Source organism: Peromyscus eremicus, chromosome 2, assembly GCF_949786415.1.
Source record: "Peromyscus eremicus chromosome 2, PerEre_H2_v1, whole genome shotgun sequence".
In the NCBI taxonomy this organism is placed as follows: Eukaryota; Metazoa; Chordata; class Mammalia; order Rodentia; family Cricetidae; genus Peromyscus; species Peromyscus eremicus.
Genome location: NC_081417.1, coordinates 125,021,525 through 125,039,831, shown reverse-complemented (window position 1 = coordinate 125,039,831; position 18,307 = coordinate 125,021,525). Strand labels below are relative to the sequence as shown.

The window sequence follows — 18,307 nt, the reverse complement described above, 5'->3', positions numbered from 1 at the left end:
CAACAAGACATGACCAAAGGAAAAAATAATCTTACATCCTGTGTTAAACACCCTAAAATAAATCTGTGAATTGAACTATATCATATGAAATCTGTGTATGTCAAACAAATTACTTGAAATGGCTATCAGATTGTGTTGTTCACTAATAAATGATTAACATCACTCAGCCTATTGGAAAGGATGTTACAAATTATAATCTCATGGAATAAATTATTGCAATGCTGTTCACATTTCAGGAAGCCCATTAGGAAGACTTACTCTATGTTTTTAGTACATAGTTTATCTATCTCATAGTGGACCCCAGAAAATCCACAACTGCATTTTTGTCAGTTTACGTAAGATTCCTAAGACTGCATATCATGTATTTATGTACACATACAAATAAAGGGCTTGGTCTGCTATTTCTCCTATGACAGTTAACTTTATGTGTTAACCAAATTGGAACAAGTGACTCTCAGATTAAACATGTCTGAGAGGGTGTTTCTGGATATTACAACAGATGTAATTGATATCACCAATTATCTACATGTTCTAAAACAAGTATTAATAATTCAGCAATTATGTTTTCAGGTTGGGAAATTTCTTACACTGAACCTTCTGATAAGGTATGAAAATCTGGATTGTGCCCAAGGAAAAGACATTCTTTAAAAGGAATATCTACTTTATCAAGTGTTAACTAAATCAAAACATCCAATCAGTAAAATAAGGGAAATCTCTACTTTTGCAATATTGGTATTATTATAAAGGGCCTTTGGATCCTTGACTAAGGTAAAAGCAATAAAAGGTACTTTTTAGGAAACAAGTAGATACCAGAAAAGGCAGAATTACAAGCTTGAAAAATAAAGAAAATACCGTTACTAATTATGTAGACAGTATTCAAGTATGCCAAAAAGAACAGCATTGCAATACTGAGTGAAAGTTTGGTTGTATCCCCTCCAAAATTATATATATTGAAACCTTTATCCCTAGTATCTTAGAATATGACTTTACTAGAAGTTAAAGGCTTTGTATAAGTACTCAAGTTTGAAATCATTTAAGTATAAATAATACAATATGATTGGCATCAAGTGGAAATTAGAGACACACACAAACATAGAAAATACCATATCAAGAAAAAAGCCAAAATCAGGATGTTTCTGCAAGCCAATGAATAAAAAAATTTAGTAACAAATCACCAGAAGCTAGAAGAGAATCATTGAGCACGTGATTTCACATAACATATGAAGGAAACAACTCTTGATCTCAGGCTTCTGTCCTGTAAACCAAAAGACAATGACTTTTTCTCATTTAATCTATTCTATTTATGATGTCTTGTACATCAGCCATATCAAGAAAAAACAATGTGGAGTTATAAAATAAAAACTACTTCGTAAAAGAAAATTTCCATTTGTTTGCTATCAAAAACCTTCAGGGTACAAAGAACTGTCATATAATTGACATTGGACTATCTCTTCAGAGAGATAGATACATATACACACACACACACACACACACACACACACACACACACACACCCCTAAAGGAAATTAATAATTACTTGTAAATACAATTATGTTTACATTTCTTGTTAATATTTCAGAATATTCTGAGTATCTACTATGCATTATTCAGAAGATTAAGTTGAAGACATAGAAAGCTAGGAAGAGACAGCTCCTATTAAATGGGAATACGCAATCAAATCTTGATCACCCATTCAGAATAGACATTCAAAGAAAAAAATAGAACATTGCTAAATAGTGCCAGTTTTATTCCAAAATAGCAATACCATTTATTATATATTTAATTATAAAGACAATTAAATATCCAGTATTTCCAAGTTAACTCACACATCTTTGAATTATGAGAAATTATTACTTCTGTTCTTTGTTTGTGTCTAAGTGTTTTCTAATGGTAATGATCATTTTTACTTTTTGTTTATACGAAAACATACCTTGGTAATAATTAGAGACATATTTCATACTATCATCAATTAGTAATTGTTTTAAAAAGTACAAAGAAACCTATCTCCAAAAGACTAAGTTCTGAGAATGTCTTAGACTTATGTAGTATAGAGGAGATATTCAAACAATAAAAATGTATAATACTGCCAAATAATTCCAGTTCTATTTCAAAACAGCAATATCATTATTACATATTTAATAATACAGAGCACTGAAAATCCAGTATTTCCAAGTTAATGCTAATTCCTTTGTAATTAACTTTTTTCCAAAAATTTGTTCCATTATGGTGAAAAACTAAGTGGACTGAATCACAATAAATGGTAAGACTAGGTTAGATTACAAAAAAGCAGCCTCCTCAGACAAACTCATAGATAAATGTTTTTAATACACTTACCGCTTTCAAAGCAAGCATCAAAGGTAAGATGTCCTTTCTTGGGTTGTCCAGAGTATCCATTTGGGAGCACCACATATTTGCTCACATTCCCTCCAATGACATCCTCATTTCCTATATCATTGCCTATTCAAGAAAAAGAGTAGTATTAAACAGAAATCTAAGTGTATTTTGCAATTAAATTCAATAATATTAGGATGCATTTTGAAGTTTAGAAGATGAGGGTTGAAATCTTACTTCTATCACATACTAAAATTGGGCCCTCTAATAACAAAAAAGAGAAGTATAAATTCATTTCCCAGGTTGTTCTATATTTAGATTTAAATATATCTAGCATCACTACTGAAATCTGAAATATGTTCATGAAACTGAATCAACTCATTAATAATTGTTATTGTAATTCATCATAAAAATATGTTGTTTTAGTATGAATGAGGCAACTCTTCTACAAACATCACCACAGTGTCTTCAAGTTCCATCACCAAAATAATCTGAGAACTGAGAGAAAGTCTGATTCTTCAGAAGTTACTTCTATTTGAGATGTAGAAAAATGAAATGTCCATTGCTTGCAACAGGAAACGCCCCAACAAAACACAAAACCATAACTTTCTCAAATCTACCACAGAACTGGTACTGCAGGGCAAGCAAATACTTGATATCAAAGAAAAATAAGGCCTCAGAATAAAAGATGTGCTGTAAGAATTGACTCTTCTATGACAAGACTATAGGAAGAAGAAATATTGGGTACCATACAAGTGAGAAAAAAAGGATACATTTTTAAAATTAAAGATCACATAAAAGAACGATGACAGCATAAAACCAGTAAAGTCACAGACACAGCAGGAATTCACATCTGCTTGAAGTTGCTTTCTTAACCTCTAGCAGATATTTTGGATAAAGTTTAGGGCCAGAATACTAGTTCAGAAAAATGCCCTTTGTGCTACATGCCTGCATAAGAATGATTTCTATTACAGAAAAGCTATAAAATTCTACTATTGCCAGCATCTCTTATGGAAAAAATGAAAGGCCGTATTCCACTAGGAGAGAAAACAGAAACCCTATCATCTTAGTGTAAACTGTGAGTCATTTCAGGAAGGAAAATAAAAGAATATTCTTTGACACCAGGAGAAGATGCAGAAAATAGTCATAAGACCAAGATTTTAGACATATTATGTGTAGGGTAGAAGAAAAACTCAAACATGGCCAATCAAAGACTCAAAGAGTGTTTTGGTGCTAAAGGAGAAGTACATAGGATCATTAAAACTTCCATCCCTGAACAAGGGTAAATGGGACCTAAGTAAGTCTGAATATAGCACAAAAATTGTCCTTCCCTCTCCACTCTAGCTTTAATAATTCTTATTAAAGTAGAATAATGTAGAGAGCCATGCACGGCCGTGCCTCAAAGATGGCGCGGCGTCTGGTTTCTGCCTTCCCGATGGCAGATGCTCCTTATTTGGCTAAGGCTAGGATCTGGCTTGCTTCTGCACACCTGGACCTAATCTGGCTTGCTTGCATATGTCTGACCCTAGCGGCATTGTCCACGTGGCACCACGGGGTTGATTGCCCAGTGGCTATAAAGGGCGTGGGCTGACTTTCCCAGAAAAGTGATTTGTGAGAGTGACTGTGAGAGTGACTGTGAGAGTGACTGTGAGAATGAGAGAGACAATGGGAGAGTGAGTATGAGTGAAAGAGAGAGAGAGAGAGAGAGAGAGAGAGAGAGAGAGAGAGAGAGAGAGAGTATGAGTGAGAGAGAAGAAGAAAAAGACTTTCCCCGGGGTCAGAAGATTGTTCAAGGTTCCTGAATAAACTGCTTGGAGAAGAGCCTGGCGTCGCGTCGTCCTTGCTGGTCGAGGTGGACGCGACAGGTGGCGGCCCGTATGGGGACCCTTTAAGGCTCAGAACTCTTCGCAGTCAGGGCAGTGCACTGGTAAGTCCCCAGGTAAACGTAGAGCTGCGACCAAAGCGGACAGGAAAAGGCGGGGATCCGCGATAAAAGCGGGAAACGTAGAGCCGCGACAAAAGCGGACAGGAAAATTAAGTAGAGCTGCGACAAAAGCAGACGGGAAAAATAAGTAGAGCTGCGACAAAAGCAGACGGGAGAATTAAGTAGAGCCGCGACAAAAGCGGACAGGAAAATTAAAAATAAGGCATAGGGTAGTAATATAGTGTAGGAAAAACTTAGAAGTGTAAGATTGTGTAGGAAAAATAAGTAAGGCAACTAGACAGAAAATCTCTTCAATTTTCTAACTTTGGGGGCTCTGAATGCAAACTGGGAAAAAAAAAGAAAAAAAAATCTTTCTTTGGGCTTTACAGGTAGTAAAAAAGCTCTTTGAGCTTATGGGGAAGAAAAAGTTTCCTATGGAAGCTTTTGTCCTGGGGACAGCTGAAATGCTAAGTCCAAGCGGCAGGAGAAAGTAACTTCTCCCTGAGGCAAAAATGGGGGTGTAAGAAGTCAAAGTTTAAAGTTGCAAAGTTTTGGGAAAAGTTGGTCTTTCTCTCTTGGGGAAAAAAATCTTTCTCTTAAACTATAAAGCTTTTCTTGGAAAATTTTGGGGGGGAAAATCTCTCTAAAAAGCCTTAATCTTTCTCAAAAGCTCTCAAACTTAAAAACTAAAGCCTTTCAGAACTCACTATCTCAGAAGGACAAAAATTAGAATCACCTGAAGATTAGTATGGGGACCACCTGTGATTAGCTCTAAGGGAAAACAACAAACCTCTTAAGACAGCAAAACCTCTCTAAGTTCTCTTTAAAGCTTTAAAAATCCTCCCTGCAATGCAGGAGGCAGGGACAAGTTCCTAAAAACCTCTTCTAAGCTGTGTCTCTTCAAGCTAGTAAAAGACAGTGGGTCAGAGTACCCAGAGGGAAACGCTTGGGAGAGTGTGGGTAAAGAGCTACAGAGAGCCAAAAAGGGCGGGAAACTTTACCTGAGAAAAGCAAAAAAGCCAAGCTTTTCAATTACAGCCGAGCTGAGGCATCAAGGGTTTTGTTTCTGAGTGAGCGTTTCAGAATGAAAAGGTGCTCCTAATTGTCCTAATGCAAAGATCCCCTGAAGCAATGCAAACTGTTAGCATTGTATCCTCGCTTCTGACCAAAAATCCAGAGCGTCTCTGAGTTGGAGTGCATTTCGGGGATACTAGGGTTCCTGCAGTTGCAAACTTCCTGGAGCACAGAGCTGAGGCAGGAAGGTGCAGGACCCAGGGGAAGATTGCCAATGAACAAAACTAAAGCCAGTGGGAACGGCACAGTTGTCCACTTTCCTACAAGTCCCGGGTTGATAGGTCCACAGCTGCAAAAAGAAATCTGAGAAAAGCTTTCCTATCAGAGTAAGGACCTTTCTGGGAAAACAGTAAAGCCGAACTGTGTCTGAAGCAGTTGTGCTGCTGAGTCAGAGAGCCCAGCCAGGGCAGAACAGAACTATCCAGGAGTAAAAGTCAGAAAACACCTCTTAGAGAAAAGCTTTGTTTCAACTGACTCCCTGAGATGAGGGAGTGTAGCCCTGAGGGGTGATTGCCTCTGGCATAAGCTCTGTCCTTGAGCACCCAGACAAGCAAATGCAACCCACTGGGGGACTGGGCCAGGTGAAGGTCTGATAAGGCAAAACACCTGTCCTAACGGGAGTTTAGAAATGGCAAAAAACCTCCCTTGTTAGATTTTCAGTCTGTATGCAAACCACACAGACCCTGAAAACAGAAACAGAGAAAAAGCCCTACCTTCAGTAGCAGGGAAAGCCGCCACTGTAGTGTCGGAAACTGTTTCTGGGGTAGAGGGGATAAACTGAGACCAAACTGGGAACTGTCTAGGAGAAAGACTCTGAAGAAACAGAAAAGGGATATAATCCTCCCCAGAAAAATATGACCTGAAAAAGCTGCTAGAATTTGAGGCAGATTCGGGGGGAGGAAAAAAAAAAAAAAAAGCCCCTACTTCCAAAGGCAGCTAGCAGAGGTACAGAGCCGCAGATACCTGAAGCTCTGCATCTGGGGGAGGAAGAAAGGAAGAAACAAGCAAAATGAGATAGATCAGTGGGAGAAAATCTCTGAAAGAGCTATGGAAAAGCTGTAGTGCATGATCTTGTTTTTTACTGACTGGTTAAGACAAACACAAGCCCCGAGGAAAGTTGCTATCAGAAATTGCCCACTTCAATGCGTACTAACGAGGCAGGTGCGGTTCTGATTTGGGAGCCAGTGTCAAATAAAGGAGAGACACCTGCTAAAGCCAGTTGAGAGAATAGGAATCTCCCAATGTCCCATAATTGAAAATGTAAAATGCCTGTTCAAATCTCCCATTGCAAAAGCAAAAAAACCTTGTTCAAACCCCCCGGGCAAGAATTTGTAAGCAAGTCTGGTAAAAGAGAACCAGTTGACTCTCAGACCCGAAAAGAACTATGGGAAATGACTGATATAAGGGAAATGATTTGAGGGACTGATATTATGGACTGATATAAGGGAAATGCATTCTGGGAAAGGTAGTTTTTCCACTAAAGATGGCGACATTGCCCTGAAACACGTTTGTCAGCTCGAAAATACGTTCATGGTAAATTTAAAATACAGCTTTTAAAAGAATAAGGAGAAAAATCGTCTAAGAGTTTAAGTGTCAGTTCCATTGAAAATTGAAATAATATGGAACTAGGTGCTTCACAGTTTGGGGCTCCATTGGAAAATGCCTTATTTATCCTAATAGCTGTGCAAAGTTTTTACGGTAGTTGGATGACAAAAGCTACCTTTAAGAGCAAACAAGCCACTTTAAAATCCTTAAAGCAAGAGAGAGCAGTTTATACACTGAACGTTGTCTTAGATATGAAGAAATTTATGTGAAATTAAAAATTATTTACCTCTTGAACAAACAGCCTGCAATGAGTGATTCCTTTGCAAATCTAATTAAGGGGATAAGAAACAAGCATTCAAAAAGAAATGACTGCTTTATAGATGAGAAACAAACTTCAGAAAAATTTGTCTTAAAAAGCTTCACCTGAAAGTTCCTTATAAGAAATCAATGCTAAATATTACAGCCGCTAATAACATCAGGAGTTAAAGCTAATGAAGGAAAATACTAAATATAGTTCGGAGCTGTGCCACTTGTGGCTTTACTCGCTCCTTTAGAATACTTTATATCACCTTATAGCTGTGCAGTATTTGGCAAAGAGCTTTACAGCAGCTAAATATGGTAATTTCACCCTCAGGGTGAAGTGAAGTTTTTCAGTGATAGAAATGTTTGTCTGAATTGAAGCATTTAGGGGAACTACTATGAATTTGGGTGAAGGGACAGCCTCTAGTTAAAAACCGTCTACCCCTGACAGTGCATCTCTGCCGGTTTCGGAATGGCTGAGAGAACTGGCAACTTTGGAGTGTAGTGTCATCCCAAGAATGTTACAGTCCCCTAGCAACAACTATCACAATTCTATAACAACACTCACTAAATTCCAGTGCTTTATAACAAAGCTGACTATAAACTCCAAATTTTAGAAATGATGTATGTACTTCCTGTCTAGTTAAGAGAATCTAATAGAGATAGTGATAATAATTAAGAGTAAGAAGTAAAAATGCTGTCTTGTTAAATCTGTGTTAAGAAATCTTTAAGTGTTTGCAAAGTTAGATGTATATTAATGGTAGCCCTGTAGAGTTTGCTTAATAGTTATTATGAATATAAGTGTGAAAATAGAGCTGTAAGTAAATAAGTATAAGTAATATAAATGTAATAGATATATAAAAGAACAAGCTTGTAAGAAGTAAAGATGCTAGTTGTAAATGCAAGTTTAAGTAAAGAGATAGAATGAATATAAGATGAAAGAAATAAATGCAAGTTTAAGTAAGAAGATAGAATGAATATAAGATGAATATAAGTGAATAAGAAATATATGCTAATGTAGTTCTACAGTTTCCTTAAGAAGCATAGATAAGTAGATGTTAATGTTATATGTGATAGAGTTCCTTTAAGAATATAGGCTTGCAAGAAGTATCTAAGGTAGTCTTAAGACATGTAGTAATAAGCTTGTAAGAAGTAAAGATGTTAGTTGTAAGTGAAAGTTTAAATAAGAAATAAGATAAGAAGTATATAAGAAGTAATAAGAAATATATTTGCTAAAGTAGTTCTATAGTTTGTGAAAAGGTGTAAATGTTGATCGTGAATCTAAGCTTAATGTATGTGGTGAAAGAACCTGAGATACAGAGTTAGTGTCCTAGTAGACTGCAAAGCAGGCAGTCTGAGCGGTTTTCAAAAGCTCCAAAAGCCACTAAGAAACTAAGAATGGTGGATGCCAGAACCAGCACAACAAAGCATCCGCAGCTGAGATCTGTGGAAAATCAATGCAACACAGAAAAACCTGAGCTAACAGCGATTGAAGCCAGGCACGGTGGGTTTATTGATAGGAAGATCCTCCACCACCATAAGAGGTCTTAATCCATACAGCCCTATGAAGGGCATGGTGAAGTGGAAAGATATTCTCACGGGTAGCCGGCATGGCCCCGATCCCGTGCTGACATGGGCGGGAGGTTCTGTTTGTGTTTTCTCACAGGATCGGCTAGACCCTATCTGGGTACCTGAATGATTGGTGTGACGGGCCCCTCAGACAGAGAGACATGATGACACCCCAGAAGCTGATGTGCCTGATCCTGATAGCCCTGATTCTGACAAGCGTGCCAGCGGGAGCAGCTGACTACTCTGGGCTCTTATAAAAGCCTGGCTATACCCTTTGCCCATAACATCAATTCTATCACCTTTTTAAAGAAGTGGGCGGGATTAGGTGCCCTGGCAGGCCTACTGGTACTTGTCTCCCTGATGTGCCTGTGGTGCATTGTTCAAGGGTTTCTCAGCAACGCAATGCAGCCATGATTATCCAAGCCTTTACAGCCATAGAAGCTGGACAGTCTCCCCAGGCCTGGCTGGCCGCATTAAAAGCTTGATCGCGCAGGATGCGAGGCTGGTGCACTGCACTTGGGTCTAGCTGTGTTGCAAAACCCAAGAAGAGCAAGTCTAATTGCATGTGGGTTGATGCCCTAATTCCCACCTCTGCAAAAAAGGGTATCGAACGGGTCAAGTGTTCCCTGGGTGGATGACACCTGGACTAACACCAGTACAATGTCCAAGTTGTATTCTGGCAGAGATTAGACCTCTGCTCTTGCCTGCTGCTTAAAACAATAAAGGGGGAGCTGTAGAGAGCCGTGCACGGCTGTGCCTCAAAGATGGCGCGGCGTCTGGTTTCTGCCTTCCCGATGGCAGATGCTCCTTATTTGGCTAAGGCTAGGATCTGGCTTGCTTCTGCACACCTGGACCTAATCTGGCTTGCTTGCATATGTCTGACCCTAGCGGCATTGTCCACGTGGCACCACGGGGTTGATTGCCCAGTGGCTATAAAGGGCGTGGGCTGACTTTCCCAGAAAAGTGATTGTGAGAGTGACTGGGAGAATGAGAGAGACAATGGGAGAGAGAGTATGAGAGAGAGAGAGAGAGAGAGAGAGAGAGAGAGAGAGAGAGAGAGAGAGAGAGAATGAGTGAGAGAGGAGAAGAAGAAAAAGACTTTCCCTGGGGTCAGAAGATTGTTCAAGGTTCCTGAATAAACTGCTTGGAGAAGAGCCTGGCGTCGCGTCGTCCTTGCTGGTCGAGGCGGACGCGACAGAATAATTATTCTACTTTCATAGTATGAACAGAAATATGGAGATCAGCCTCTATGTTGGGCTAGAGAGATTGCTCAGATTTTAAGAGCATATACTGCTCTTAAGGAGGACTAGTTTGATTCCCAGCACCCACCTCAGGTGGCTAACAATCACTTCTAACTCCAGCTCTGGGGGATCCAATGGCTCTGGCCTCTACAGACACCTGCACTACATTAACATAGCTACACAGAGATACATACAGACACATGATTTAAAGTGACACTGTGGGGGCCCACAGAGGTTTCCTAGTGAGATATGAGCTTGCTTTACCCAGCAGAGCTGCATTAAAGAATGGCTTAACAGGTGTGGTTACCAGGTGTTTAGAAGGGTCTGCACTTGGCTGTGCTGGAGGAGGCCTTTTGCCCCACCCTTTGGCATTCCTATAAAAAGTCCTTTGAAGAGACAGAAGGGACTGGTGGATATTGATCCAAGTCCTCCCGAAGCTATCCTGTGTTTCTGTCTGTCTCAATCTCCACACTATCTTTCTATCTAAATATTTCTTGTCCCTCTCTCAAGAGAACCCTAGGGAAAAGTGGGAGCAGGTCTCCCACGTGATACAAATAACTCTTTAAAAATAAAAAAATAAATCTTTTGTGGAATATTAGTTTAAGATGTCTTACATTTGTTTATGCTGTGGAACATTTGTTTAATGATGCAAAGATGTGTTGCATTCTTTTATGTTGCATTTGTTTAAATCTGTGAAGCTGTGTTAATTTGCCTGTCTAAAACACCTGATAAATAGCTGATAAAGAACTGAATGGCCAATAGCTAGGCAAGGGAGAGAAATAGGAAGGGCTGCCAGGTAGAAGAAATAAATAGAAGGAAAAAAGAGAAGAGGGAAGAGCAAGAAAAGGAGGAGAGAGGACACCAGAGACCAGCTACCCAGCTTGAAATGAGTATTCACAAAAGGGTCTTAATGAAAGGGTGCATCCATTCCCAATGAAAAAGAATGCTCACATAATTTTCTGATGTCTTACAGTAGAGATCCAGCATTCAATAGAAAATTGTGGAACATATAAAACTAATAAAAATAGTGTATTAAACTGTTGAGAACATTGGACACTAACTGGAGATGGGAGTATGAATAAATGAGAGGGAAAGGAGTATGGGGCTTGTTCTGTGAAGTTTCTGTCAACTTTGACACGATAAGAGTTGTTCAAGAAGAAGAACAGTGGATGTTACCACTGGAGAGGCAGTCCTGGGTTATATAAGAAAGAAGCTGAACAAGCTATGGGGAGCAAGCCAGTGAGGAGTCTTGCTTCAGTTTCTGCCTCTATATTCCTGCTTCAGTCCCAGCCGTTACAACACCCCATGAAAGACTGTGATTTGTAGTATAACCAAAACAAATTCTTTCCTCTCCAAGCCATTTTGGTCAGTGTTTTATCACAGCAACAAACAGCAGTCCAGGGCAAAATCATGTTCAAGATGTATTATATACTTGAATGAAAATATCCTTATGAAAACCAGTACCATGTCAATGAATGTATTCCAATTAAAATATACTACTACCTAAAAACAAACTAAAGACAGACAGATGCGAAAAATGAGCAGATACTGGAATTACCAAATATTTTTTAATTAAAACTAACATACCGAGCCAGGAGTGGTGGTACATGCCTTTAATCCCAGCACTCAGGAGGCAGAGCCAGGAGGATCTCTGTGTGTTTGAGGAAGCCTGGTCTACAGAAGTGACAGGCACCAAAACTACATGGAAACCCTGTCTAGGGGGAAAAAAAAAAAAAACCCTAACTTACTGAGCTAGTGAGATAAAATCTGTAGGAATGAGGATTTCAGGGTTGGGGATTTAGCTCAGTGGTAGAGCACTTGCCTAGCAAGTGCAAGGCCCTGGGTTCAATCCTCAGCTCCGGATTTCTTTCTAAGCAAAATATGGTTTCTTGAGGTAGAATCTACTTGGTGTTTATGTTTTTTGTTTTATATTTTGATACAAAGTCTCTCTATGTAGCATTGGCTGTCCTGGAACTCTCTATATAGACCAAGCTGGCTTGGAACTCACAGAGATCCATCTGCCTCTGCCGCCCAAGTGCTGAGATTAAAGCATATGCCTCCATGCCTGGCCCAGAATCTACTCTTGATAGAAAGGTTGTGAACATCACTGAAATTAAAACTAAGGATTTAGATTACAACATAAACAATTGATAGCAGGCTCCAATTTTTAGAGTTTTACTTTGGGTAACAAAGTAGCGATATACTGCATTCTACAGAGAAATCTTTTCTGATAATGTTTTGTTTCCTTTCATGTTTTCTTGTTTCCTTTACTTGAGACAGGTACTGACTCTGTACGGCAGGGTATCTCAAACTTGAAGCAACTCTCCTACCTCAGTCTCTCAAGTGCTGGGATTACAGGTGTGTGCCACCATACCTGACAAGAAATCTTACAAGAGTCTATTAATGCAACAGATTTTAATTGCCTTATTTAAGAAAATAGCAGAGTCACCCAACCTTTAGCATCTACCACTTAATCACCCAGCAGCCATCAGCCCTGAGGCGAAACCTCCACCAACACAGAGATAACAACTTACTAAGACTCAGATGATTGCAAGCATTTTTAGCAATAGAATGCTTTAAGACAGAAACACACATATAGTAGACATGAGTTGCACATTCAATCAAATATAAAATAAATATAATATTTCTAATGTACTAGAAACAAAAAAATCACAAGTATAATTTTATTGAGATATGTGTTTTAATTCAGCAGTCTGGAACAGAGCTTACAATACTTCGATGGAATGTCTATAGTCTGTAGAATAGGTTATCAATGAAAATAGTATGTACAATGATTACTAATAAAACAAAGCAATCTGAAGGTGCCTAGTTGGTGGGAGCCAGGAATGGTTGGTGTACTACGAAAAGAAGAATCTTGTATGACCTCCAAATATAATACCAGATATTAATTTACTTAATAAGTCCATTTACAATTATGTGAGCTGAGAGCCCACCTATGTTGCATATAAATACAAAGCACTTTGTAAATTTTTCTAACCACAACTAAAATAAAAATCCAGAAAAATTGTATCTGATTTGTTCATAATTTTATTCAAAAGAAACCATATTTTTAGAAAAATCATGCATGTCACCAACAGCATCATCATTCTTTGGATTGCTGTTGTAACATCCCTGCCAGCCAGCACTTTTAAGGCTTCTGTTTATAGTAAATCCATGTATGAGGTGATACATGAAAATCTGAGCACGCTTGACGTTTTCTTCAGATGACCAGATATATACACACCCTGTTTCCTTGTGGAGAGTACTATTCAGACTGTAGATCTACATGAAATGTCATCTTCCCCAGGAAGTATTGCCTTAACTTTCCCATGTAAAGATAATAAAATAAGCCTCTGTGTTCACACAGCACATTTTTTGTGCCTTTATTTCAGAATTATTTTTCTAATAAATTTCTCCTTCTAGTGATCATACAATTTCACACCAGAATAGGCTAATGTCTTACCTTTTATTGACACTTTCAGCATCTCCATCCCATACAATGCTTAAGAAAATGTCAATAATTTCTAAATATTTCTTGACTTAGGAAAAAATTTAAAGAGATTTTAGGAGTTAATTTTTATTTAAACGTTGGGTTTTTGGTTTACTTGATGAAAGCATAGTATATGTATATTTTAAATAATCAAATAAATGAAAAGTCATTTATATTTTTATTTATTTAATGTATATGTACATTTTGCATGTATGTCTGTACAACACATACAGACTTGGTTCCAAAAGATGCCAGAAGGCGGCATTGGATCCTCTGGAAGAGTGGCCAGTGCTCTTAATCTCTGAGCTATCTCTAAACCTCCCAGTGCTTTATATTTATATTTTACTATGATAAATAGTTATGATATAATGATATCAAATAAAGAAAACAAGGAACTCTAAAAATGCATTAACTGACACAGACATAAACAATAAGAAATATTAATTCCACATTATGATTGATTATAATCAGTTACTTTTTTATAAACATAATCAAAATACCCAAGAGAGCAACCTCAGGAGTGACAGATTTATTTTGCTCATAACTTTAAAAGGTTCAGTACATGGCTGATTGGCCAAAGCACAGTGGTAAAAAGGGCTGGGGGTAGAGGTCAGCAAGTATTTCAACACCTGGTGGCAAACAAGAGGCCGAGAAGAATGCAGAGATGAGGCCAGGACAGACATAGCCATCAGGATGTGGCTACTTTCTCCAGCTAACCATTTTCTAAAGCATCAAGACTCTCCCCAAATAGCACCACTAGCCGCCAATCAATCCTTCAGCACATTAACTTGTGAGGGACATTCAGATTGAAACCACAATAATTATTTAAATAAACAAGGCAAGGGCAAGGGACACAGAACTGATCACTTTATGTGCATATAAAATTATAAACATTGACAAATACAGGAGTATAAAATAATCACAAATGACAGCTTAAATTGCTATGGAATAACTTCTGAGTTCCTGACTTCTGTACATATTCATGTTTAGCCTAAACCCTGTTTTATGCAGATTTTCAGATTCCAACTCTGATTTTAAAATGCTCTAAATTTAGGCAAGCCATTAATAAATTGAAGTATGACTTTGGATTTTAATGTCTTAAAAATTTGAGAAACTGAAATCATTTAATTCAGATATGTGCTATATTATAACCTCTGTTAAGTAACTTGACATCTCTGGGTCTGTTTTCTTAACTTACAGTGCTTTCCTGAGAGTCACAGAAAATACATGTGAATAATCTAGAATGCAACACTTCATCAGTAAGGGGTCTGCTATTATTAAATCACTGCCATCATTTTTAAGACAGGTATATCACCAAATATATATATTTATGAAAGAGAATAAAAGATTAAGTTCTGTAGAGTATAAGGGAGAATTCAAAAAAGAAAAGGGGTCACTTAAAATCCATGAAGAAGGCATTGTGCCTTTTCCTTGAAGTAAACACTGCATACTGTAGCATCTTCTTTTATTATACATGAAAACATCCTCATTATCATTGTGTGCAATGTATTTTTCTCTAAACATAGAGACAGAAAATCAGTGAAATTTTTAGTGTAAGAAATTTAGGAATGAAACATTGAATAAAATAGTTAAGGTTTACCTTTAAAGAAGTAAATATTAATCTTAAATTTTTGTTAGTATATACCTTGATGACATTGGTTCTACAGATTTATAAAAACAACACTGAAAATCAATATTTAGGAATAAATTATGAGCTTATTTGGGATGATGAGGAAAGATTTGCATCGTTAAATGTAGCACGTACCTAGTGAGATAATGTGATAATTACATCTTATTTCAGACTGATAAATAGGCCTGTTGAGACATCTAGAAATAGATTTTAGAGCAGTGTAGAATTTTGACACTTAAATGGGTTATGCCACTGATGGATGTGACTAAAGCACACTTTGTTTTATTTTTATGTTGAAAACTACTTCACCCAAAGGGTATAAGTAACTCATATTGCTCAAATTAAGAAGTTTGCTTATTAATAAAAATTGATCCTTATATAGATCATATTTCCATTTCATAAACCAGAAAACACTAACGGGGTCTGTTAAAAGGTTCATTTTTATGACATCTTTCCAAGGATTCCGAATTCTGCTTAAAGATTACATTAAAGATGAGAATTAGCCTACTAATCACAAATTCTCAAACAAAATAATAATAATAATAATAATAATAATAATAATAACAATAATAATAGATCTGAAAATTCTGCTTGAGAATGTTTTAGGAAAGAAAATATATTTATTTGGGTTGGTTTGTGGAATTTTTTTTGTTTATGTTTTAGTCATTTTGTTGTTTCTTGGCTTTGTTTTTTGTTTTGTTTTTAAGATAGGATCTCACTATGTAACCCTGGCTGGCCTGGCCTGGAACTCACTAAATTAATCAGGATTTCATTGAACTCACAGAGATTTACCTGTCTGGTGCCTCCCCAGTTCTGGGATTAAAGATGTGAGCCACCTCATTGGCTATTTCTTGACTTTCTGAGACAAGTTCACACTATACAGCCCAAGTTATCCTTAAATTCTTGATTCTCATGCCTCAGGCTCACAAGTACTAGGATTATATGCATGGGTACCATTCTTCTTCTTTTGGGCCAGCTCCCAAATCATGACATAAAGACTTCTTATTAGTTATGAATGCTAGGCCTAGCTCAGGCTCATTTCTGGCTAGCTCTTTTTACTTAAATTAACCTGTTTCTTTTTATCTACTTTTTGCCTTGGGGCTTTTTACCTTTCTTCCTGTATATCTTACTTTCACTGCTTCTCATGACTGGCTGGCAGATGGCTGGCTTCTGGCCCCAGACATGTCTTTTTCCTCCTTGTTCTCTTCTTTTGTTCCTCCTTTTTATAAGCCTAGATTTCTCCTTCTATTTATTTTCTCTGCCCACCAGCCCTGACTATCGTTTCTCTGCTTACCTATTGGCAATTCAGCTTTTTATTAGACCAATCAGGTGTCTTAGGAAGGCAAGGTGAAACAAATGCATCACATCTTTACATAATTAAGCAAATGCAGTACAAACAAAAGTAACACATCTCTACATTGTTAACAAAGACAGCAGAAACAAATGTAATACACCTTCATATAGTTAAAGTAATATTCCATAGCATAAACAAATGTAACAAATCTTTGCCTAGTAAGTGGTGGCACACACCTTTAATCCCAGCACTCGGGAGGCAGAGGCAGGCAGATCTTTGTGAGTTTGAGGCCAGCCTGGTCTACAGAGCAAGCTCCAGGAAAGGCGCAAAGCTACACAGAGAGACCTTGTCTCAAAAAACCAAAATAATAATAATAATAATAATAATAATAATAATAATAATAATAATAATCCACAACATGCATATGCCTCTATACCTAGTTGTGTGGGAGTTTCAATTTCAGTGAATGAACACCCATTACACAGCTTCTTCCTAGCATTCTAAAAACCATGTATCTATTTGCTGACACTGTAAACAGATTTACAAAGTGTACAGTAGCAATTCACTTCTGAAATGAATTTGTCAAGTGCACATGTCCCAATTCTCTCTAGCCATATAGATCTATAACACAAACAAGGGATCTAGATTTTTTTAACTACAGCTAATCACAGCATGCTTCAATACTGAATACACAGTACAGATCTAATTTTGTCTACACCCTATCTTGTGCCTAAAACTAATAATAATATATAAGATGCATAAGCTATAAAGTTCCTTACTCAATAAAAGAATATTAACAGTCTTGAAACAATAATAAATAATAAAATATATAAGAAAAAATATCCTGTTACTCCAAGTACAGACTATACAGTAGGTGCCATAGGAGTTGAAGAAATACAGATTTAAGACTGAATTTTTTGCTTGGCTACTTTTTAGTTGTTATGACCATAGATGATCCCAAATTCATCAAAGCTAAGTTTCTGAGACTTCAATTTTGCAACATCTCACAGCTGTTCAAAACAAATGGTTGATTAATTTTTCCCTGAAAGAGAAATATGCATGCAATTTTCCAGTGTTTGATAATAAAGAACTTTTATACTTTGGTCTTGTACAGTACTATATTACACCTTTTTAATTTCAAATTATTTCATATTACAGTTAACTTTGTATTCCTTAATGCTCACTCCCCAATAAAGAACTTAAATGTTTTTTTACTTTTAAGCCAGTCATAAAGGAAATAAATATATTTCCTATTAATAGAGACACCTCCATTCATCACAGAAAGAAAATGAGAAAGCTGCTTCTACAGAATCATGTGGTGGTAAGCAGACGAGGTAGGGAGGAGAGCTAGAAGAGCAAGAGTCTGGTATGTTTCAGCCTGTCACACAGGCTCAGAAACTGTTCTTCCACACAGATTGAATTGTTTCAGGAAGGCAATGATGATGGATCAGGCCTCGGCGAATTTACATATGTAATCTTGTCAAACTCTACAACTGCATTCTGGTTCCCAAATTAGACTGGTACTTCTAAATGAAATTTTAATTTACAGCCTAAAAACAGAACCCTTAAAAACAACATCTGGCTAGTATTCCTAATCTATTTCTGCCAGACTCAATATTCAAAGAATTCCAGCAGTGTTCTGCAAATTGAACTATTCAAGGTTGCTGGTAGATCTCATTAATCTCCCTCAGCAACCACAGAGTATTAACTCAGTCCTAGGCACTCTGGTGGGTACTTGACATATAGAAATGAATAAAACTAGTACAACCTTCAGAGTGTAGGCAGGAATGTGAAGTAATTAAGTATTTAAAAGTGTTCTATATTCTCTATATATTATGATTGCATATTGTAAAAAGGAGTTGTTGTAAAGAGGTAATAAACATCTAATGTATAAAAGAGGGAAAATAAG

The 18,307-nt window shown here is 37.3% G+C and overlaps 1 protein-coding gene across 7 annotated transcripts in view; it reads right to left on the bottom strand.

Annotated features, from left to right (window-relative positions):
- Nucleotides 1-18,307, bottom strand: part of LOC131903881 (BEN domain-containing protein 5) — a 1,181,880-nt gene that overhangs the window by 1,098,862 nt on the left and 64,711 nt on the right. For all 7 annotated transcript variants that reach the window (XM_059254714.1, XM_059254709.1, XM_059254708.1 and 4 more), the window contains exon 2: nucleotides 2,335-2,457. In XM_059254714.1, coding sequence (XP_059110697.1) covers nucleotides 2,335-2,457 — 123 coding nt within the window. The remainder of the gene's footprint in view (nucleotides 1-2,334; nucleotides 2,458-18,307) is intronic.